At 44.4% G+C, this 24,430-nt stretch overlaps 1 protein-coding gene across 1 annotated transcript in view; it reads right to left on the bottom strand.

Moving 5' to 3' along the window:
* The window catches only part of NEGR1 (neuronal growth regulator 1), a 922,687-nt gene that overhangs the window by 420,442 nt on the left and 477,815 nt on the right, over nucleotides 1-24,430 (bottom strand). Inside the window, exon 3 of the mRNA XM_029618903.1 lies at nucleotides 19,072-19,197. Within this exon, the coding sequence (XP_029474763.1) occupies nucleotides 19,072-19,197 (126 nt within the window). The remainder of the gene's footprint in view (nucleotides 1-19,071; nucleotides 19,198-24,430) is intronic.

Below are 24,430 nucleotides of genomic sequence, written 5' to 3'. Positions count from 1 at the left end.
AAAACTGGGAGGAGCTGAGTTAGCCAGATAAGTAAACCGGTTAACTTTGATATTCATTTAACCAAATGACTTAGGGGTTTATTTTCCAAGCCGAGATAAGCCCTTATCGCGGCGGTAAGATTTAAATTAGGGGAAGGGGGAGGAGTTGGGGGCGGAGTTAGGGAGGGAATTATGCTAAGCGGCAGTGGCACCGCTGCCGGCGATAACATTTCAGACATCGTCGCCAACAGCAGTGTGGGGAATAAGGTGATGCTGTGCCCACGATAGCCTGCAAGCCGGCCGCACCACGGCAGGCAAAACCGCACTGCCATGGTGCGGCCGGCTGCAGGCTATCACTCGACCGCCCCTTGCTTCGCTCCCCCCGCCCCCCCCCTGTAGCGCAGGGTTCATCATTCCACACTGAATGATGAATCCTGGCATTAGCTGGTTAAAGAGCTGTCCTAAAGTTAGCTGGCGTGTTCACAGTGGCAATCCTGAAAACCCACCCTGGATAAGTGTGCCTGAGGGAGAGGTTTGGAAGGCATAATGTAAACTGCTGCCCCTGTGGGGTGAAGACTGGTATCATGCTGAGGTTGGTGTTAAGAGTGTAGACATGATGACCAGGCCAGCAAGCTCTCAGATGTTGCCCCAGAGTGCTGTAGTTCAGTGCTCCTCCCTACTAGGTGTCCCGAAGGATAGCGGTCTGTAGGGGTGTGCTTTCGTTTTCGCCGTATTGGCGATCCGCAACGTATATTGCACTATTCGTAGTATTCGTGGGGAAGCGAAACGTATCGCGATTCCCCACGAATACACGAATCTTCCCCCGAATTATACGGCCACCTAAATAAAAATTTAAACAAACCCCCCACCCTCCTGAACCCCCCCCAAGATTTACCAAAACTCCCTGGTGGTCCAGCGGGGGGTCCGGAAACCATCCCCTGCACTCACACCCTCGGTGCTGGTTTCATCATGGCGCCGATAGCCTTTGTCACAGGGGCTACCGGTGCCATTGGTCAGCCCCTGTCACATGGCCATCGGTGCCATCTTGTGCTCCTACCATGTGACAAGGGCTGACCAATGGCACCGGTAGCCCCTGTGACATAGTATGGGCAAAGGCTATCAGCGCCATTTTGAGTACTGGCATCGGACGGCTGGCGTGCAGGAGGTCGCTCTGGGACCCCCGTTGGATCCCCAGGGACTTTTGGCCAGCTTGGGGGGGCCTCCTGACCCGCACAAGACTTGCCAAAAGTCCAGCGGGGCTTTGGGAGTGACCTCCTGCACGCTGGCCTTCCGATGCCAGTTCAGTTAGATGGCATCAAAATAAATATATTTGAAAATCGAAATGTATACATATAACTCCTGACTCCTCCCCAGCTCCATTGAAGGAATGCTTCCAGTCAGTCTGGGTAAACTTAAGTATTTATCTGGTGGGCAATTTAATAACAAGCCATTTTCATGGCTAAAACGCAGTTTTAACCGTGAAATGCCTTTGAAAATTATCTACCCTCTATGCAAAGTTTCATCTTCATACCTGAAGATTGATGTTCTAACCCATGGGATTTCCCAAGGGTTAGTGGCCTCAGATGCATGGACATTTTCTATGCATGCAAATTAACTGTGTGGAAAACGTCCATGCAAATCAGAGCTCTGGGTCTAGAGGCAAATAAAGATAAGTTCATCTCAATGAGGATGTATTTATCTTTTTTGTGAAAACAAGCATGAAAGATGTTTTTGCATGCCAGTTATTGTAGAATTATAAAATGATGAGCTGCTTTGCATGATAATGCATCTCAGCAGTTTAATCTCAAGATTGTAGTAAATGTTCAGATGCAGTGGACTACACACAAAGGTTTACCAGGTACAATTTGTTTCGGAAATGGACGGTTCACATATTAAAACATGCAAAAACCTGAAATGCAGAAGGTTTGGCTCATTTCAGGCCCTTTTAGTGCTCATAGCACCCCCTCTGTGATACAAATTTCACTTCCGGTGTGTATATGTTTGTGAGTGTAATGCTTTAGTGGTAGCAGTAGTTGTATGTGTGTGTACTGTATATATGTATTTTTCTATTTTTTTTTACTCCATTCTTTTGTATGCACCCACAATTCCTTATAAAATTCTCTCTCTTTCTCTCTATTTCTCTCTCTATATATATACATTCACACAAGTAATAAATGAAAAAGCTGAATACTAATGAAACAATCCTATAAACCAAAATAATTTTGGTCAGTTGTTTACATTTTGTAATATTTTTATTTTTAGTTTATTTTAGGGCAACTATTTGATATTAATCATTCAGAAATGTTTGATTTGCAATGAAATTCAAATATGTAGATTTATTCAAATTGAAATATCTGCATGTATATCTAAAGTAAGTAGCTTTAACATATAGATATATCAAATAGTAGCTAAATATGTATTTGTTATATTCTTTTTTTTTAAATGTTTGATGAAACAAATCAAACATTCCATAAACTGAACTTCATGTGAAAAAACCTCCCAAAAATGAGTGGAAAAATGAAAACAAATTTGTTATACCTGCACACCAAACTGTCCCAAAACCAAATTAACAAAATGAAAGGTAATTCCCTCTGCTGGCCCAACCTATGGCATCTACCTCAGGAACAAAACTCATTTTGGTAAGGAAGTGTGTAATACCTAGTTTGGGTGAGTCATGTCAAATTGCATAGGGCTGAGTCTGGAGACTTGCAGAAAAATTATACCTATTATATAGTGCAAGGCTGCAAGAACTACAGGGTATTGTAAAACTTATAACCATATGGCAGGAAGACAGTAATGCATGTTGGAAACTCAGAAATTGTGACATGCCCACTGTTACGAGCGCGGAGGCACGGTCGTTTCTGAAACAGGTGATGTGAGCCCTTGGGCCATGGCATGACTCAGGGAGGAGCCCCAAGGCACACCATGGGAGGTGAGCTGGTGCGAGCACGGGTAACGAGGAGCAGGACAAGGCTGAAGCGAAGACAAGGAGATGGAGGTCTGACCCTCTACCAGACCTGCACGCCCCAGGATGACCAACAATGCAATGTTGATCAATGAACAGTCCTCCGACCGTTCCAAGCCCTTTCGGACCTGCCGCTGGGTAACAGAAAAAGGCAGCAGGCTGGACAGAGGACGAGGGCAGACAGAGTCCTTAGAACACAGAAGACTTTGGATGAAGACTCAGGCAAGGACACTGTAGATGAAGACTCAAGGGAGGACACTGTAGACGTAGACAAAGGATCAAGGCACTGTAGATGTAGGATCAAGGAACAAAATGCTGGGTCGAGACTGCGTCACAGCGCGCCCTACACAGTCTACCCATGGAACTGGTCGTGGACCATGCTGGGCTCGAAGCAGACTCTAGGAGAGATGATGGAAGCTGATACTGGAACATGGTGAAGATACTGAAGAGGCCTGCACTGGGGCACACCCTACACAGTCCACCCGCAGGGCTGGTCACGGACCATGCTGGAGCGGAGCAGGTTCGAACAGAGTCTTTGGCATGGATGGATGCAAATGCAAGGAGCTCTGAAGACTGGGACAAGTTTCAAGCATAGGATTCAAGATTCTCTAGGATTCAAAGATACGATGTGCGAACAATGTGCGAACGGCTATCGGTATAGAACGGCTATCGGTATAGAAGAGACTTTAAATAAATAAATAAATAAATAAATAAACTCAGGATTCAAGTCTTAGGACTGAAGCAGAAGTCTTCCGGAGGCATGCAACGCAGAGATGAAGATGGCCTTTGTATCGTGAGGCGCCCTACACAGCCTGCGCGTGAGCTGGTCGCGGACCACGACAACAGCACACCAGGAAAGTGGACATCAAGGAACTAAAACATGGAGGCAGAGGCGAAGACAAAGACATCAGGAATGACATCGGACATCAGGAGGTACAAATGAAGAACATCAGGAACATGAAGACATCTGAAGACACGGATGAAGGACATCAGGAACCTGAAGACATCTGGAGGCATGGATGAAGGGCATCAGGAACATGAAAACGAAGCCGTCAAAGCAGGAGAAGACCACGGAGGACCTTGACCGGAGAGAAGACACAGACAACTGTGGAACCCAATCCAAAGGCCTGGAGTGACAGAAGAAAAGCCCTTAAATAGGGCTGAAGCAGGAAGTTGTCATCGGGTGGGGCCCGGGACATATCTGGCCGCGGGCCCTTTAAATACAGTGAAGAGGTGCGTGCCGGCACCTAGAGCAGGAAGCAGGAAGATGAAGCACCTTGGACAGTGGCATCTTCACTGTGCAAGACAGACGAGGAGCAGGCAGGCTTTGGGGTGGCCCCTAGGCTATGGGACGACGTCAGGAAAGCAGCAGCTTCCCCTGCCGCTCGAAGAAGACCTCGGTGGCGGCTCCAGGCTGCAAGGCAGGTCAGCGGCGGCTCTAGGCTACAAAGAGAAGCGAGTGGGCGTGGCCTCCAGGCTGCATGCGGATGGCGACGGTGGCAGCCTGCTGCAGAGGGTCCCGGCATCAGAAGCAGCGGCAGGCTTGCCGCGAAGAGAAAGCGTCGGTGGCCCGATTGGCTGCAGGAGGTAGGGGACCTGCCCGCGCTTCTCGTAGGCAGGTTCACAACACCCACAACACTACAGGATCTATTTACCAGGTTTCTCTAAAGCTCGCCCACCTGCCCTAGAGATTAAACTAAGTGTATGTACAAGTGCTTGAATTCATCTGCCAGAATGATATTAATCAATAAGATAGACCAACTTTGCACAGATTATGTTGAATGCTCGACAAACTATCCTACCTGGAAAATAACCATCATTACCTGAGAATAAGAGCTCAAGGACAAGCAACTTTTGTGAAAGGAAACTACTGCTGGGACCATCATAGAACCCATCTATAGAGATATGTTACATGTACTGGTCTCGGACTGTTAGAATGCTATTGACCAAGACACCTAACAATTATCTTCACTTCACTGTCTTCATCCACGAGACAACAGGAAGAGGACCCGGCTGCCTCATGGCAAATGAAATTATTTGCTAGCGGGGTTCCCATCCCTGCCAGCAGGAAGAGGACAGCACCACGGCATGGCTCGCTGATGAGGTTCCCACCCTTCGCCAGCAAGAACAAGCCCGCGGTGCCCTGGCATCACATGCTTGTGGAGCTCACACTCCTTTCCAGGAAGAAGAGGCCCTGCATCATGGTGAGCCTAAAGTTAACCTGTCGGCAGCTTCCAGCTCCCAGCCAGCAGGAAGAAGATAACAGAACACTGGCAGGAAGGGTGAGTCACATGGTGGCTTGGGAAGAGTAGGAAAAGGGGTGAGAGTGGGGAGTGCCTGAGAGGGGAGAGGAAAGGATGTGTAACAGGGAAGGGAGAGAATGAGGGAAGGGGAGAGGGTGTGTGACAGAGAAAAAAAGAGAGTGAGTGGGAAGGACACTGCCTAACTGAGAGGAAAAAGAGTGAGTGGGAAGGAAGGAGCAGAAGTAAGTGGGAAGGAGGGGGTATGACTGAGTGGGAAGAAGGGAGTGAGTGGGGAGAAGGGAGTGAGTGAGGGAGAGTGACAGAAAGAAGGGAGTGAGTGGGAAGGAAGGAAAGTGACTTAGGGGGAAGAGAGTGAGTGGGAAGGAGGGAGATTGAGGGGGAAGAGAGTGAGTGGGAAGGAGGGAGCTGGCAAAGGGATGGGAGTGAGGGTAAATTAGATGCAAGGGAAGAAGTTGAGAGGAATGAGGGGATTGAGTGGGAGGATGAGTGACAGAGGGAAGGGAAGGGGGATGAATGAATGAGCGGGTAAATGATGAAGGGGGAGGAAGGAAGTTGAAGAGGAGAATGAGAAGAGGAGTTAGAAGGATTCATTAGTATGAGTGTATGTATGTGTATATGAGAGAGAGAGGAGAAATTATATGTTCTCCCCACCTCACCTCCACTAATCTAATCTCATGCAAATTGGAAATCAAAAATTCCTAGGTATGCAGAGAGGAGAATTTTTATCCTTATTAGTTTTAATTATTGGGTGTTTGATAAGACTGATGTTTTTAAATATTTCATTGATTTTGGAGAAATTTGTTTATGCTTATTCTTCTTAATTATTATATGTTCAATTCTTCATCTCTTTTGAAATATTCTTTTTATTAGTATGCTTTACTCACTGTTATGATTGATTTATATTTCTTGACTTTGTTTTATGAGGAATTGTGGTATTTCATTTTTTTTTCTTTATTGCACTGCGTATGAATCTGGCTTTTAGTGGTTTTCAGTTTACTTTTTTGAGTGCATTTTTCTATTTATACTTTATAGCCTTTTTATTCTTATTTGGTGAAGGTCTGTCTGTGTTCTGTATTTGTGACCGAGGGGAGGTTGTCTGCTCGCTGGGAAAATGTCTTGTAACTTGAGGGTTGTAGGTCTTGCTAATTTTGTTAGAGGCTGGGATCCATGACTGAAGGGGCTTCTCGGGTGCTAAATATGATTGTGCGTAAGCCTGCCGGATACTGAAATGCCTACAGCAAGTGCTGGTGGATTGGTTGGCGTGTCAAGGAGCTCCAAGGGGGAACCGCCCTCGACCTCACCCTGCCCTGCCTCACCCCTCCGCGCCCCACCCCACCCTACCCACTCGGCCCTCGTTGTGGGTGATAACTTGCAATGTGGCCCCAGCACAAAAGAGTTTGACCACCCCTATGCTAAAGCCAGGGCACTTGCGTGTGTGTGCTGAAGGCTAAGTGACACCTGCTCTAGTGTAAGGGTCAGGCTGCACCAAGTAACATACACCTCAATGCCCAAGATGACCTGCAGAAAAGCAAGAACTGAATTAAGTGTGGTGCAGGTGGGGAGCTTAATGCTGCCCAGCATGAGAATCTGATAGCTAACAGCTGCTTGCTGAAAGAAGAAAAAACGGCAGGTAACCCAAAGTATTTCTGGACAGCCTGTTTTGCTCAAGAAGAAAAAATGGCAGGTAACCCAAAGTATTTCTCAACTGTTTTGCTCAGGAAATACATTTTTGGATTGGCCTACTATATCATACTGTTGATACAACTCCATTATTGCTCTCTGCTTCAGCAGGAGGAAAAGAGGAAAAGGAGTATTAGATTCAGACAGCAACCAACATGGACATTGAATTTTACGATCTGGGAAAACAAATAAGAACAGGGGTAACTTGCTGATGCGACTGTTACTGCCCTTAACCATTAAGCCTGATACTTTTGATGCAATTCCAACATTGCTCTCTGCTTCAACGGCAAGAGTTAATGGGGAATTGGACTCAGACTGCAACCCACAAGGGCCCTGATTTTGATGGCTTGGGAAACTGATAAATAAGTCTGTATAAAACGCAGATGTTACCATAAGCTTGCTGGGCAGATTGGATGGACCATTTGGTCCTTTTCTGCCGTCATCTCTATATATATATTTCTCTCTCTTTCTCTCTCTCTCTAAATATATATATATATATATATATAGGACTTGACGAAACTTCTGTAAACTGTTAATAAATGACAGCCTTGGCAACAATTATTAGCATGGATTCTCATGACCAAACTGGTCCCAAATCTAAAACAGTGCACTAACAGCAGGAATGTAAGCAAACCTTTATAACTGATCCCCTCCTCTGTGCTGTTGGAGTGTAAGGACAAATTTGGATGCTCGGTCATTCATGTATCTGGCATTTATAAACAGAAGCCACTAGCACTGGAGGCCATTTAGATAACCTTTGTGAATTGAGTCCTGTATGTATGAAATGGCCTCTCAAGGAGATGTACATAATACCATCAGAAATAAAGATGGCAAGTGAGCCATTCTAAAGTCTCTTGAATCAAAGAAGAACATTTAACTACAGAGCACAGTGAGAATAAAGACTCCCAGTGGAAAAATACAGAGCCTGTGGATAAAATGACCTTCAAACTGCCTATGTCATCTAATAGTAAGCCCTCCTTGACATAGAGCCTTTTACTTTCAATACACAGCCCAAGCCCCCAATATATCCAAAACCTTTTCCTTACACCAGGTTTTGAATCATGCATTGAAGTTATCTATATGATTTAGCCTCTCCTTCCCCTTTCCATGGACAGGTAACATGTCTGAAAAAGCAATAGTCTTCGGCATGTGTCTAATCTGCTTCCCCAGAGCCTGGAAATCTCTCTGTACTATTTGGAAGTTGTTTCTTGCAAGGTTGTTGGTTCCCAGATGGATGATAATGTCAATTTCAGAGACCTTACTTTCTTCATCAATTGTATTAATTATTTCTACCAGCCATGGATCCTGGAAGGCATTTAACTATGGTGTCTCCCATTATGCTCCACTGGCTGCTATGTCTGCTGCTGCCAGCAGGCCTGGTGGCACTTTTTGAGTCTGGGCATCTGTCTATCCGCTCACTCACTGTAAAATTTATGGCACCCAATTGCCCCCAGCTCCATATCTGATTATTAGCATAGTGCCCCCCCCTCCTCCCAATATGACAGTTGAAGTGGAAAAGAGCTCCCGAGGGATATCCTGCTCAATTAAAATGGGGCCTGTGTATCAGATGCCTAAAAGCCATAAAGAACTTACAGACCAGCGGCTGAAAATTATTTTCATAACTTGCCAAGGATAAAGGCCCGAATGTGTGATTGCTATCTGTTCTGTCAGAGGAAGCAGCATCTGCTCTACTGTCAGAGGAAAGCTGAGCCAAGTAACGGGTGAATAGATGCCATGAATGACCTGCTGAAGGAAAGACAGAAAGACAATTTGCATAATGATTTGCTGAGCACCCCAGATCACTGATTCCTACATCTTGCTGCACATGAGTATTTGAACTGGCTAAAATGCACAGTAACCTGATCTGTGGAACAGGTGCATAGACACAACAAGGTACTTATTGCATACAGTAGATGGCCAAGGCTTTAAAGATATGGCACAGTGCGTAGGCGCTGGGTGAAATGATAGACTTGGCCATACAAATTACAAACGAATGAACTCCAAGGAGGACTCTCCTTGGCAAATCACTGCTTTTTCTAAAGAGTCAGTAATAGCTGACAAGTCATGTATTGTGTAGCTATTTTCTGAGGTCTCAAAACAATATACAAAATGCACCCATGCCTATTAGAGCCCAGGCTCATTCCTTGCTGTCCATCCAGACCCCGGGGTTGTATTGTCCACCCTCCACATATGGGAAGTTGTAAGTTTGTGGTTGCTTAGAGAGACCATATTTGAGATGGCATAGCAATATAAAGAGAAGGCCTGACCCTGAGTAGTGTGAGTGGCTCCCTTGCCTCTGGGAGATGTCTCCAACTCCACTGGGAGGCTGCTCCATGCATCCATCAGTTCAAGCTTAAATCCCCAACTCTATTATGCTTAGAATGTCAACCACTGACCATTTTTAGCCACTCTCTAGAGTAACTGTAGTCAGTTTATATCTTCGAAAATACAGTCTTGGGGTTGTACCCAGTATTCCAATTGAGGTCCCACCATAGACTTAATACGGAGGGAATATCACGCCTCCTTTTTTTTTTTTTTTACTGACTATTTCTTTTACCATGAAGCCAAGCAACTTTATGGCTTATGCCAATGCTTTATTGGACACCTAAAGGTCATCAGATATGATCACCCCTGATCCCACTCCTCCTCTGTACTTAGGAAATTTCACCCCCAATATTGTACCTCTCCTTGAGTTTTGTAGCCCAAATGAATTTCTCTGTATTTTTGTTTTTTTGCTGCCCACCTCATATGACATGCAATGTCAAAATTGGCTTGCATAAACCAGAAATGGACACAGTTTTTTTTTTTTTTTTTTACCAAGATTGCTCTTGATCAGAGACCTAGCATTTTTTAGATAAAGTGAACTCCCTAAGTCTAGACTCTGATTATCAACAGCTAAGGCTGCTGCTGAATTGGTGCGTGACCTTCATAAAATGGCCATCAAATGCCACTACGTTCCACTGTCTGCTCAGATGAGTCATGCCCAGTATATACCACTGACTCCTGCAAAATTCCTGATGTCAGTCCCCACGGAAAGAGAACTAGTTAGCCACACATGAAGTACAAAGGGGTGCACCTGTGACCCATGTGTGCCTCCTGGCTGCAACGCAACAAACAGTACTAATTATGCACCACAATACGCCCAATCCACTGGCCCACTCCTCTGATGGTGGGTTGCTTGGCATTGGAAGAACAACACAATAGCATCCCCCATGTGGGTGGGAGAGAGAGGGTTGCCAGCTGCCAATGTGCTGAGAAAGAGACAGAGACTCCCAGCCTCCTTCTCTTCCATTTTTACTTTTAAATAAACTGTGCTGCATGTCCTGTCCAGACCTGCATCCACCAGACCACTGCAGCTGTCCATCTCTTCTCTATCCGCTTGCTCAGGCTTCTCTTCAATTGAAGCTTCACTGCCAGAGGCTGCCATGGCAGAGGACCCACTCATTCTGCACCTGCATCAGGCTCAACCATCGCAATGTGGCTGAGGGCCACAAACCCGCCCCCAAGGTCACTCTTCCCAGGGAAAAACCCTGCATTTACACATCTGAAGGCCCACCTCAACCGATGCAGTGCTAAACCACTGCACCCTCAGACCTCAAACCAGCACTGGATGGAAAGAAGCTCCAAACCCCCAAGAGGAGAGCATATGTAATGGGGAGGAAATCTTTCTGAAATGTCGCCAAAAAGAGGAGAGACACACACATGGAATAGATAAGGACATGCACCTGAGTGGTTGCTAGTATCAACGGACCCACTGACAAAAGCCAAATGCAGCAGAGGATGGAAGCATCTTGAATTAAGTGCTCCAATATGCCGCCCTGCTTACCAAAGTGTAGATGCACTAACAAGGCCAAAGGCTTCCATCGATGAGGTAAGCTGCAAAGGGGAGGAGCTGAGGTCGACTGGCCAGCCTGTGGGCCTTCTAGCCCAACCAGCTGCACTCCCAATGAAGGCCACTCCGAATCCATGAAAGGACACAAATGGCTAGAGTTCCCACTCTGGGGAAGGAAAGCAGACCTCAATCAAGGCACGGCCAAGAAAAGAAAAGTAAGCCATGAGGAAGGATCTGAGAAAGCTATCCCTTACCATGCAAAAATGCTGAAAGAAGAAGCTGGACAACTGGCCAGCCCACCTTTAAATTATGCTCACTGGTCCCAGCCTCTACCCCCTACCTTGCTTCAGAGGAGGGGTACCTCCCTGGTTGTAGCCTCCTCACCTTAGTTGAGGTGGGTCGGCTCCTGAAAGATTAATAAACTTGTGAGTAAAGTCCCTCAATTTCTCTGGAAGCACACTTTTCAACACTTCATTTTCTTTTCTTCCCAGTTATTCCAATTACTCAGATTTCTCACACTGAAGATAGTTCAATTATCCCAGCTTCTTCCCACTGTAGGTGGTTAGAACATAGTCCCGACTCCCAATATTTTATCGGAACTTAGTCCCAGCTCTTATATATTTTCCTGAATTCTTCTTAAATACTTTAGCTCTCCTAGTTAGTACCCAATGGGCATTTCCCTCTCAAGTCTTCCTCATTTACTTCAGCAGCATTTACAGTCTTCAGAACAAATATTTCCAACTTCTTACCCTTTCATATCCTTTAGTTTCCTTCCCTCTATGCCACTGGTAGGAATACTAGTCTCCAGCTGGATTTCGCCAAACATCAGAATCTTTCAGGATGAAAAACACCACTCTAACAAGGTTTTGGTTATGGAGTCCCAGGTACCAAGGGCCATCAGCTCCCAGTGGGAAAAAAATAGTCTCTGAAGCCAAAGAGGGAAAAAATTAAGCAAGAGGCAGGAGGGTGGAATATATGTCCTTGCCTTACACCAGAAGAAGTAGTTCAAAATGGTGATGATAAAGTTTAAACTCCTCTGCATCGGGTCATTGTCAGGTCTATCCTCTGAAGGAGAGATGGTACACTGCATATCTTCCCAACCCCATGATCCAGCCTTGAACATAGGGATGCCAATCCACTGTAACAAGGGGGACCTGGCTATCACAGAGAATTCTCCAAAATTGGATTACAAGAGTAAAATCAAGCAGAATCAAGTCAGACAGGAGGCTGACTCCCGCCTGCCCCCCCCCCCCCCCCCCAAAGGGAAAATTCCTTACTCCGTTTCCATAAATAAGGAGAAAAAATAGAAGACAGGAGACAGAGAGCTCATGCTTCAACAAAATCCAAACTAAAATCCACAAGGATAGATGATGCTTGTGGATAATAAACAGCTAGAACGCATCATCTCCAACTCCCACATAGGGAAACAAAACTCAGACCTCTCTTTACTGAGTTCTGCCTGAACCTCCTGAGCTGGTTGGTACACTCCTGCTAGTTAGGGAAACCAAGGGTTCCCTATACCTGCTATTGGGGAAATATTTTACCTTACACATGCTAAATGTATTGTGTCATATGTTATGTGGTGTTTTAGTATTCATGTTATACTTTTACTGACTCATCCGCTGAACAATTTTTTGTGCAAGCTTGATTGCGTAAGCCCCAAAATATATGACCAAAGAGGAAAAACTCTAATTGAAAGATATATTTCATGAAGCTAGTGAAATGATTGTCAAATTTAATGAAAAATGTTAGCTGAGCCCTTTTGCCTTTTCAAGATGATGCAGAATCAATCTTAATGCCCTCCAGAGACTATAGCAATTAACTCCGTCATGGGCAATGCATCATATAATCTGTTGCATATTTGAAATAGGATCAAACAAAGGAGGTGTGAATGAAAAATTCCAGATTGTGGTGGTGGCTGAAAAGAAGAGGCCGGTAGTAGAGCTATGGCAGATCCCACCTTGTGGCAGCCTGAGAAGATCAGGGCTGCCGCAGAGCCCATCCCACAGCAACCCGCAAAGAGGAGGCCCAGAGGTGAGAGAGAAGCTGAGGCTCTGTAGAGTGTGCGTGTGTATGAGAGTGAGTTTTAGAGACTGAGTGTAGGAGTGAGAGCCTGTATGTTCGGAGAGACAGCTTATGAGAGTGAGAGCCTATGTGTGTGAGACAGCATGTGAGAGTGAGAGAGACTGTGTGTGTGAGAGAGTGAGGACAGCATGTGAGTGTGAGAGCCTGTGCATATGTGTGAGAAAGAGAGCCAGAGAGTGTGTGTGTGTGTGTGTGTGTCTGAGAAAGAGAGAGACAGCATATGAGAATGAGAGCCTGAGCTTGTGTTTGAGGGAAGAAGGAAGAAGACAGGTGAAAGAAAAGAAACACAAATAAGAAGAGACCCTGTAAAAGGAATTGGCAAAAGACCAAGAAAGGGAAGTTGGAAAAAAAAGCCTATGACCAACTGATTAGAAAACTAAGATCAGACAGCAAAGGTAAAACAAAATAATAATTTTGGAATTTTTAGCGGCTTGGCATATGTTATCTTTGGGAATGTGCAAGAGTAGTACTTTCTTTTATGCCAACCTCGCAATGTACAAGATCAGCATGAAGGATACCACGGGGCCTGCACAGAAGAGGCAGCAGAACACGCTTCAGTGCCAGTAGCAGTGATTGGCACCTCCCCAATAGCCACGTGGCAGTAGTGACAGCGGCAACAGAGGAATGAGAGTGACTCTGAGGTTGCTGGCAAAAGAGAGAGGTAGGGTCTGCCTTCAGTGTGTGCATGTGTTTGAATCGGAGTCTGCCTGAGTGGTGTGTGTTGGTGTGTGTGTGAATGAATGGTGCTTTCTTGGGGTCTGTCTGTGTGAGAATGGATGCGTGTGTGTGTGTGTGTGTGTGAGTATATGTATGAAAATGAATTGATGTCTGCCTGGGGGGTCCTGTGTGTGTGTGGTGTGTGTGTGTGTGTGAAAATGAATTGGTTCTTGCCAGGGGGGGTCTGTGTGTATATGAGAATTAATTGGTTGCCTGCTGGAGTCTGTGTGTGTGTGCGCACATGTGTATGTGTGAGAGAATGAACGTGTGCATGCCTAGGGGGTGTGGGGGAGCAGTTGTGAGAATGAATGGGAGCTTGCCTGGATGTGTGTGTGTATGTCAGGGAGCCAGTGAGATTGAGAGCATGTGTGTATATGAGAAAATCTGGGGGAGTAAGAGCTTATGTGTGGGAGGTCGGGGGGAGAGAGAGAGCCTGAGAGTGTGTCAGTATCTTTGAGAGAGAGAGGTTGTGGTGGGTGTGTATAAAGTAATTATGTGTGTGTATGTGACAGTTATGTGTGAGAGAGAAATGGAAATGCAAGTATGTGTGAGAGAGAGAGGATACAATTTGTTCTCGCTCTCCCCCCAATCCATAACAATTTTAGGGTGACTGGAAATCAAAAGATATCAGGTATGGAGAGTGGGGAATTTTTTTTATTCTTATTAGATTAACTGATGAATGTTTATTTGATTTCTTGTTTTGAAATATTTTATTGGTTTTTTTTTAGAACATTAAAAAATATGTTGATGTCCTGTTCATCAACCCATTTGAAATATTTTTCTTTCTATTAGTATAGTTTTACTATAATGATTAATGTTATATTCTTGATTTATTATGTTATATTGTTTGTTATTGTTTTATGAGGAATGTTGGTGTTTCTATTTTTCCACTGTTGCACTGCATAAGGTCTGCCTTCATGCCAGTTTCCAGTTCAGTTTTTGTCTGTACATTTCTGTTTATATTTTATTCTGTATTTGGTGTTGATCCATCTGTGTTCTACATGTGTGATCAAAAGGATGTATTCTGCTGGCATGTAGTTTCTATGTAGGGATACAACAGCCTGATGTATTTTGTTTTTCTAATAGCAGGTGTATTGTGTTGTTTTAGAACCTGGTGTCATACTTGTAGTGTTGTCTTTTCAAAGGTAGGGATGTTACTGTTTGAGTGCTGGCATTTAGTGCTGTTTTAGTATGGGAGATTTATTTATTTATTTAAAATATTTCTAGGCCGGTTATAGAAAACATATTGTACTAAGCAGATTACATTGTAAATATAAAATCCTTCATAATAGGTTTACTAATTATCATTGTTATTCAGTTTACTCATGGATTCTGAGGGCCAAGCCCACATCAAATGTATTTTACAACAGGCCTAATAAGAAATATCTTTTTTGCCGAATTTTCTGGTTGGCACCAATGCGGGTAACATGTAAAAATAATATTCAAGTTTGCTGTGATATTTTTACCCTTGGAAGGACTATGAATATCTTTTTCATGTACAATCTGTTATTATAAATGCACATTTTTTAATTGTGTGTGGTGAGGGTCAGTGTGTAACGTTTGCCTAGTGCACCTGATATCCTTGCACTGACCTGGAGCAAGTGTACCACACACGACCCCCCCACCAATCCACCCATTTCCCACTTATCCAGGGGGCAAATGCTGCGGGAATGTGGGAAGCAGGCTGTGTAGTGATCCTGGGAGTGTGGCAGGGGCTGCCAGCGTTCAAGAAATATCATCAGTGATGACACCGTCTGCCATTTCTTTGGGAATTCTGACCCTTGCTTCCCTCTTCTGTAGCATTTGAAATCCACCGGAAGGGCCAGACTCCAAGGGGACCCTCTTGCCCCCCCCCTTCCCCATGACCCTCTCAATGATTTGACCTGTGCTGTGCCTTTGGGGCAGGCGGGCGCGAGGATGGCGCCATCTCATCCCTCGCCTCAGGCAGCAGATTGCCTTGAACCGCCCCTGCTGGCAAGCACATATGCTACCAACTCTAGAGGAAACAGTAAGGAAGAAAGCAAAATCAAACCAAATCAAACCCTTTCATTGGTGCAAGCAAAAACATAATTGTTAACAGTGCGCTCCGGTGGAGTGCACTGCTAACCCGCGATTGGACGATGCTTTTTTGACGCGCTAGCTTTACCCTTATTCAGTAAGGGGTAATAGCGCGTCAAAAACGCGCGTCCAACCCCCAGAACCTAATAGTGCCTGCAACATGCAAATGCAGGATTAATGTTGATGGTGATATTAAGTCGGAGGTCCCAAAAGTTAAAAAAAGTAAAAAAAGAAAAAAAACAATTTGAAATAGGCCCGCGGCTCGTGGGTTGAAAACCGGACGTCCAATTTTGCAGGCGTCCGGTTTCCGAACCCGTGGCTGTCAGCGGGCTTGAGAAACCGACGCCGGCAAAATTGAGTGTCAGCTGTCAAACCGCTGACAGCCGCCGCTCCTGTCCAAAAAGAGGCGCTAGGGACGCGCTAGTTTCCCTAGCGCCTCTTTTCACCGCCGGCCCCTAATTTAAATAAATTAAATTACTGTATCCCGCGCACAGGAGAGCTGGCGCTCGCCCACTCTCCTGCGATTCTTACTGTATCGGCCCATGCGCTTGGTGCCTAATGGATGAATGCTCCGTGGCTTTATGGAAGGACCTAAAGGCCTTTACCATTACCATGCGTTGTCCTGGAGATTGCCTTCTACTGCTCCCCCCGCAGCTCCCCTCAGTTCCATTAAACAGCTTCGACTGGGGGAAGGAGAGGAAACTCCGGGGGGGGGAGAGATTGACTGGTGACCTGCTAATGCTCAGAGAAGACCTTTTATTCATTCATTTATTTCACCTTATTCATCTTTCTCCTTTCCAGAGGTTGCTAATAGTGAGAGACATGGCAAAAATCCATAATAAAAACAGGTTTAAATGATATTAAATGTTTACAGGTAAGCCACGTTACCTTCCCTGAAGACAATAGGTTCGCAAAAGTAACATTCCCAAGGTTCATCTTCAGAAACAAAGCAGTACATATAATGGGCGCTCAGGCTTGTGGCAGGGTTTCTTCAGTTTTTCTGCTAGGAGCTCTCCAGAAACGCAGCACAGAGGTTGAAGAGCGTGAGTCTTATGTCGGGACAGCTGTCTGCCTGAAGCGCTCTATAAACGCAGTCTCTGCTGGTTTCTAATGTGGGGCAGCTGCCAGCTTTTGTGAGTTTATATTACTCCAGATACCACTATTTTTTCCTGCCTGTTTTTCAGTCTTTTTTCTTTCAACCTTTGTATCCTGATCTTTTTGTTTGGATTCATTCCCTTCCTATGAGGTGATACTGTTTTGTTTTCTTAGTTATTTTTCTCCCTAGGTTTTTCCTTCTCTCCCCCCCCCCCCCCCCCCCTTTTTTCATATTTTGGATATCATTAGCCAGATTTTATGAAATGTAGTAAGTTCAGCACCTTTATTTTACATTTAATCTGTTCTAGGGATGTGCATTTGCTTTGCCTGAATGGTTAAAAGGCCAATAATGATTTGATTTTTGGTTTGGTTTGTTTCAACCAAACTGAAACATCAACAACTCTGGAAATTTTTCAGCTCATTCTTTTTTGGGTAATTGTGTGAGCAATTTGAAAGTTGTGCATGCACACCCTGATCTCCCTCAAAAGTGAATTCAATGTAGTGAGATCAAGCAGTACCCTGATACTCTTCTCTCTGTCCCACACAAATAGAATGAAATTCAATGTAGCAGGATTAAGCAGCATCTCAATATTCCTCTCTCTCACCCCAAAAATGTAATCCAATGTAGCTGGAATCAAGCAGCACTATGATCTTCCTCCTAAAATTCAATTCAATGTAACAGGGCCAAGTGATACCCCAATATCCCTCTCACCCACTCCTCAAATTTAAATACAATGTAGGGGGGATGAAGGGTACGGATGCCTCCTCCTCCTATCCCCTTTTGTGGCTGCCAACCACCATAAAGTGCCCTAGTAGCCTAACGGGAAAGGAAGAAACTAAATACTTACGTGTGATAGCTCTGACAGCTACCATACTTATTTATTAATTTATTCACTTCCCTGCTGGCTCATACAATTTTTGATTGGTCTGTACACTGATAGATGGCAGACCAATAATCATTCAAGACTGAATCGCATCAAAGTCCCCAATGCAAGAATCTTGACACACTTGATGTATTGAGTGAGCACTTCAATGAGTCTTCTGTCCTGCTCTGCCTTGAAGAGTGCCAAAGAAAACACTGGGATTGGCCTCATAGAGGAGTGGATGTCCTCTGTAGTTCTTTGTAAGTTGTGGTTGAAAGCTGTAGACTGGAAACTGGGATATCATAGTTTTTATTGTTTTGTTTTGGTACCATGGTAATCCATTTTAGTCTCTGAGAAGGAGTAAGGCTGAATATAAATAAACAAATGATGATGATGATGTCATTGTCTGAATCTAGGAGGCAGAACTCAAGCAGATTGGCCACTTCAAATGGTACAGAACCTTCTGCATTTCTTTGCTCTCAGATTTATGTATCAAATTGATGTAATGACATTTCAAAGCTTCCACTTGCCATGAGCACTGGATCTTTCTGGTTCTGCACTAAATGTTGGGGAGGGGAAGTGGACCTGGAGAAGGACCTGAAGAAGCTGAAGTCCCCTTCGGTGGTCTAGCCATCAGTAGTCAGTGCGGCTCTGGGGTGTTCATGCTGAGCCTTTGGCACCATCTTCAAGAAACTGGATTTTGATTCTCAGCAATGTAAGAGGAGCCTGTCTTTCTGGGACTGAACTGCTCTTGGTGATATCTTAGATCAGATGCTATAGCCAAAAACATTGTGGCCTTGCCATAAACACTGGTGAAGGACATCTTGTGTTTGTACTTAAGACAGAATGTGAAACCAAAGGTTTGTTCCTTTGACATTTTGAGGAAAATTGAAAAGGCAGAGTCAAATGAGGAAATGCGTCTTCAGAAGATGGCCAAAGAAAGTGGACTGGTGAACTAGATGGTGTGACTGCATCAGAGAAAAACAATTTCCATAGGCAGGATCAACAGGTGAGGAAGAAAAAAATAAATTCTAACTAAAGTATCAAAAAACCTTCCCATTGGAAGAACTGGGGAATGTTTAATAATAATTCTGGAGAAAAAAAGTAGACTGAAATGATAAACTGCAATGGTGCAATTTGAGAGAATGACTCCATGGCCTACAGATCTCAATAGCTGAAAGGAAAAAGGAAAACTGCAGAACTTAAAAGCACAGGAATTGCCAGATACTGAGCAGTAAGAGCACTGCCTTTAGGTCTTTCTAGAAAGTTCTGGAGAATTTGTTTGGCACCAAGTAGAGTTCTGAAACCCAGTTATGTGAAAAAGTGAGCCTGCTTATCTTGAAAAACAAATATCCTTCCCTTTAGTTAAACTAGGCAGTGTTGTTTCTATTAATAATTTCTGTTATCTGTCACGTAATGCGGTATACCTTTTTCTCTTGGAAAGTTTGATTGCATAGAGAGATACAGTATATATAGGTGGTGACGCGGCCTAATTAAAGGGACTTACTAGAGATTAGAGCGTTGTACACTTACCTTGTGGAGAGAGGTGTCGCCAGGAAATGGAAGGCTCTGGTTTTCCACTGGCCAGACACATGAGTGAAATATTGCTTCCTTCATTGACAACCGTGTCTGATGAGATGTCATATATCTTTGGAGAAACTGGAATGGTACAAATGAAAAGTAAAACTGAAGTTTCTTTTTATTCGGTGCAAAATTGTTCAGCATTTGACTGCAAAATTCTATTTTAAGCAAACCTTCTGTAAGTCTACATATAACAGGGTATTCATTTTAAATATGACTGTGTGAAAAACACCCAGAAAATGGGTTAGCTATGACTAGCAATGTTTAAACTTAGAAAAAAAATGTTTATGAAATAGTCCAATAAACTTGCAAGGATTGCCGAACCAACATGTGTTTAACAACGGGGTCAAACTCAAGGCTCAATCCACAGCCCTGCAGTAAAGAAGACGCAGGTTTGAATCTCCTTTCAGTGCTGGCTGGGACTGGACACATATCACGGAGATGACGTGCTCAGTCCTGGGAGGAAGGGAAGTCAGCTATTGTTACCATGACACCTACTGCAAGCTATACAAACATCATGGAGGCTAAATATTGGAAGGAGGAATTAAGAAAAACAAATTTAAAAAACACTCTAGAAACATCTGTAACAGTGAAAAGCTGGTGAAGAGAAATGTGAAAGTCAATCACAAAAGCCCTCAGGTAAGTAAAACATAACATCTGTTGAGAAATAGGATAAAATGTCGTTGTCTGGCAAGCGATGTGCCCTAATGCTAAAACGTTGGTATATAAAGTCCCAGAAGTGAAGGCAGGCATGAAAGGGGCTGGCTTAGATATGATGGCAGTCACAGAGATAGAACATTGACCAGGATGTGCTTATACCCAGTGCCCCTAGCCTCCCACTATTGTGCAGCCATGGCAGAAACCGTATAATTAACGTAACAAATAATTTACAATCTTCCCCAAATCAGCATTCCTGAAAGCTTCCACGCCTCTTAATTCAATCTTTTGAAGAAAACTGCAGAGCGCCTGCCTACCCTTCAGTCTCAGCTCTGCTTCTGCTCCAGCCCCCCTCCCTGAAAACTGCGTGCAGGGAACCTTCTCTTGTTCTCCCACCCCTTTCCTCCTGTCCAGAAATGAATGGGAGGGGGGGGGGGACGATGAGGGGAGGTGAAGTTGGAGTGGACAGAGAAAGCAATCAAAATGTTTGATCCCTGAAAAATCTCTTAAGCCCTTGTTAAACAAAGATGATTTTGATAATAATCAGTTTGGGCAATTTATTGACATCTGTAAAGCGATTAAATATTTTTAGATAACTAAATAAATATAACTATAATTTCTGGATGGAGTAATATTGCTATAGAAGAATGTAATCTTTGTACATAGATTATTGCACCTGTATATATGTGGCCAGTCATACACCATTAACAAAGATCTGGATGTGTTTTGGAAGTCTGCAACTGCTGGTGTCTCACAGATGTTAGTGAGGGCATTCATTTCAATTCATAAAAGCCTTGATGACTGACACTACTGCTGACAAGTTTCAACTTGTACTAATGCAACCCCTTATTGCATCTGTTACCATGTGTCCAATATATATGCACCTATCTTTCTGTGTAATTAACAGTCTGACAAACTGCTGATGCTGAGGGCATTTTTAGCATACTGAAACACATATACTTGGAAAGGCGACAAGAACATTCTCCAGAAAATATAAAAATGATGGCTGCAATATTTCTATTCAAAATAAAAGTGACATTCACAATTAAAAGTTTATAACTTGAATGTCTTAGCTTGATAAATTGTTGGTACATTTTTTATTTGTATATAGTTTAAATATTTAAAAACAAACAATATTTTTTTTAATTAAAAAAAATGCCTTTTTCTTTTTTTGCATAGTCAGGGGTGTGAATTTTTATGCAAAACTATGCAGGTTTACCACAAAACCAGGGCTTCTAGTTTCTTGCTGCAGAATCTGGAAAAATCTGCTGCAAGAAACTAGAAGCTCTGGTTATAGCAGACTGTAGTGTACTCAGGAAGGCTAAGGAAAGAAGAAATGAGGAGGAGTGACACTATGTATTAAAAATAATACAGCAGCAAAACTGCAGGGCTAATTTATTTATTTAAAAACTTGTATATGTGCCACTTTCTGTTCAACTGATTAATAGAAGTTTAATCTGGAAAGAGGACAGACCTTCGCAGGCAGAAGAAACAGATAAAGATTTAACTGAAGACAGTCACAAAATTGCTCTGAAAGGAGAGGTGATATTGCTAGGTGATTTCAAATCTGCCAGATATTGACTGGGACATCCCGGATGAAGTGTTGTCTAGATGCAGACAGATCCTGCAATCTCTGCAACAGGGAGAACTGTTCTGGCAATTAATAAAAGAACTTACATGCGAGGGCAGATATTTGTATTTATTAAAATGTATTAATTGTTGTGGTCCCAGTCGCAGGCTTGGTGACCGGGCCCTTACCTTCTCTTTCGAGGCTTCAGTATCGGGATCTGTGGCTCGGTCCGCCACTTCCAGGCCCGGGAGACCGGCGGCGATCCCCATGCTCGGTCGGGCCTGCTTTGCCTGCCTTGCGGCGGTGTCTCCATGAGGGAGATGCCGCCGAGCCTCTAAGCTCAACCCCTCCCCTCCTAGGCGCGCGTGTGCACGACGCAGCCCAATTTAAAGGGCTTTTCCCGCCGGACCACGGGCCGCCCCTTAGAGTGATGTCTGATGCCGGCAAATACTTAAGGCTGGCGTCTGCTTCACTCAACGCCTTGCAACAAGGTTACCTGCTGGTACCTAGTTGATGTGTGCTGCTGGCTTTGCTAGTTTCTCTCCTTGCCTTCTGGACCTGTTGTGCTTCATTCCAGCTCCGGATCCGTAGTTCCAGTTCCGGATCTTCATTGTCTGTTCCAGTTCTCGCTTCAGTTCCAGTTCTGGATCTTCATTGTCTATTCCAGTTCTCGCTTCAGTTCCAGTTCCAGATCTTCATCATCTGTTCCAGTTCTTGCTTCAGTTCCAGTTCCGGATCTTCATTTTCAGTTCCGGATCCTCTTCTCCTGTTCCTGGTATCGCCTCTCTGGTTCTTGACTCCTGCCTGCTTCTGACTCACCGTGCCTGCCGCCCACCTCGACCTTGGACCGTCCTCTTCAGCTCGTCTCCTTGCCTAAGTCCCAGCGGCCCGGGTCCTCACGGGTTCCTCCCGGGGGGATTCCGGCTTCCAGGGTGAAGACCTCTGCTCCCTGCTCTGCCAGTGTTTGCCTCCCGGCCTGCTTCATCGTTACGGAGACTCCTCCTCTCTTCTCCTTCACACTCCGTCAGGCCGGCCCAAGGGTCCACCGCTATACCAGCAACAGTAATCGCCTATGCCCTAAGCAATGATAACATACACAATAATAACAGAACAAACTACAACAAAATGTTACAACTAAAACAATAAATAATTCAAAGCAGCGATCTGGTGCTTAACCAATGGGAAGAGTGTTTCTGATGTCATAATAGGTGATCACCTGGGATCCAGTGATCACTGATGGTGTGGTGCATTATTAGTGCACAACTAGTGTTCCTTCATTCAAAGGCAAAGGTCCTAGATTTCAGGAAAACTAACTTTGTAAGATGGGAGACTACCTCAAGGATAAGTATAGGATAAGGTAGGGCGGTGATGGCATCAGAAAGAGAAGGTCAAAATTGGCTGGAAGAAAGAGAAGCTGGAAAAGTAGTTAGGAGAGCAAAGGAAAAAAAAATAAGACTCAGAGATGAAGGGGAGGAATTTGTAGTGAGTGACAAGGAGAAAATGGAATTGTTTAAGAAATATTTCTGTTCAGTATTCACTGAGGAAGGACTTGAAGTAGGACCACATAAAACTGCTATAAATAGGAATGGAAGTCAGGTAGACCTCAAACAATTTTCAGAAGATTGTTTATGCGAGGAGTTATCCGTCTAAGGTCTGGAATTTCTAAGTTTGCAGAACTTAGAAAATCCAGTGGTCACAGGGGGCAGGGGGGCCGAAACGGGGTGGGGGGGGGTGTCTTGAGCTAGCCGGCAGCGATCGCACCGCCGCTGTGAGATCACTGCCGGCGTCGCGCCCAATAACTACACCATAAAAGGTGTAGTTATTGGGCGCGAAATAGGCAGCAAAAAGGCTCCTTACCTTTTTGCTGTCCGCGCCGTCGTCGCAGAGTCGGCCCCGGTGACGCCCCGACTCCTCCTCTTCCGGGGCCGACTCCGCCCCGATGTAGGTAGCGCAGGCGTGCGCTACCTTCGCTAGCTATCGCAGGCTTGTGCTGTTAGCGCAAGCCTGCGATAGCCTTAGAAAATAAGGCCCTAAATGGCTTTTGAATGTGTACCCCTTAATAATCTGTCTTACCGAAACATATTCCCTCTGTATCCAAGTTCTTTTGTATTTTTCAGCTAGAGGTTCCATGACCAAAGCAAATAATAAAGGGGTTTCTGAGAGCAAAGGAAATGTTCCTAGCAACTTGAAGGTCTCCCAGCTTTCTTGCCGTGGACCTTGGTCCTATGTTTGATTCTGGTACTGTGGCCAAGCTTACTTGTAACTCAGACCTGCCTCACAGTAGGACCTGACCTGCTCGCCTTGGGAATTTAATAAAGCTGAACTACTGGTGCACTATTACCCAAGTTTATAGCTGACCCGTTTCCCTCGTTACTTGTGTAACCTCAAGTAAAGGCCTAAACTCATACGTGGCCTATTTATTTCTCTCTTCCTCAGTAGTCCGCGAGTACATCTTACTGGTGATCTAAGAGTCAGTGAAATAGAAAAACATCATTGTTTTTGTCTATTCACAAAACTAAGTGAAGTCTGATTAAGTGCTGCTATCATAGTTTTGCTGGGTTCCTTGTAGGTCTTGCTATGTCAGATTTCAGTGAGGTAAATGTCATGCTGTCGTGCTTGTCACCAGCCTGTGCTGTTCCTATCAGAGTTTTCCACTAAACAATGTGAATGTTTGTTCACATTTCAAATCTGTCAACACTTTTGCTTGCTGGTGCTGATCTCAACAGGTCGCTTATAAGAACTCATGCATGCACATTTTTGTCTACTCTTAAGCTATATTGTGATCTTTCTCATAGAAGTAATTCCTGCTATAGGTATATTAAGATGGTAACTTCAAAATGTGCGTGGGCGCCCATATATACACGTACATGGACGCTTAAATAGATGACTGAAATTTTATATCCTGCACGCACGTAAGTGTACATGTTATAAAATAGGCCTGGTGCATGTATGTGTGCTTCTAATTTTAAGCATGTACATGCACAGTAGGGAAATGGCAGTTAGACGCGCAAGTGAAGGAATTTTATAACATGCATGCATCTAGGAAATAACCAGTTTACCCACCAGTTTGTTCGGTCTTTAGCT

Source organism: Rhinatrema bivittatum, chromosome 10, assembly GCF_901001135.1.
Source record: "Rhinatrema bivittatum chromosome 10, aRhiBiv1.1, whole genome shotgun sequence".
NCBI classification, from domain to species: Eukaryota; Metazoa; Chordata; class Amphibia; order Gymnophiona; family Rhinatrematidae; genus Rhinatrema; species Rhinatrema bivittatum.
Note: the sequence above shows the minus strand (reverse complement) of the source record. Positions and strands in the feature narration are given on the sequence as shown.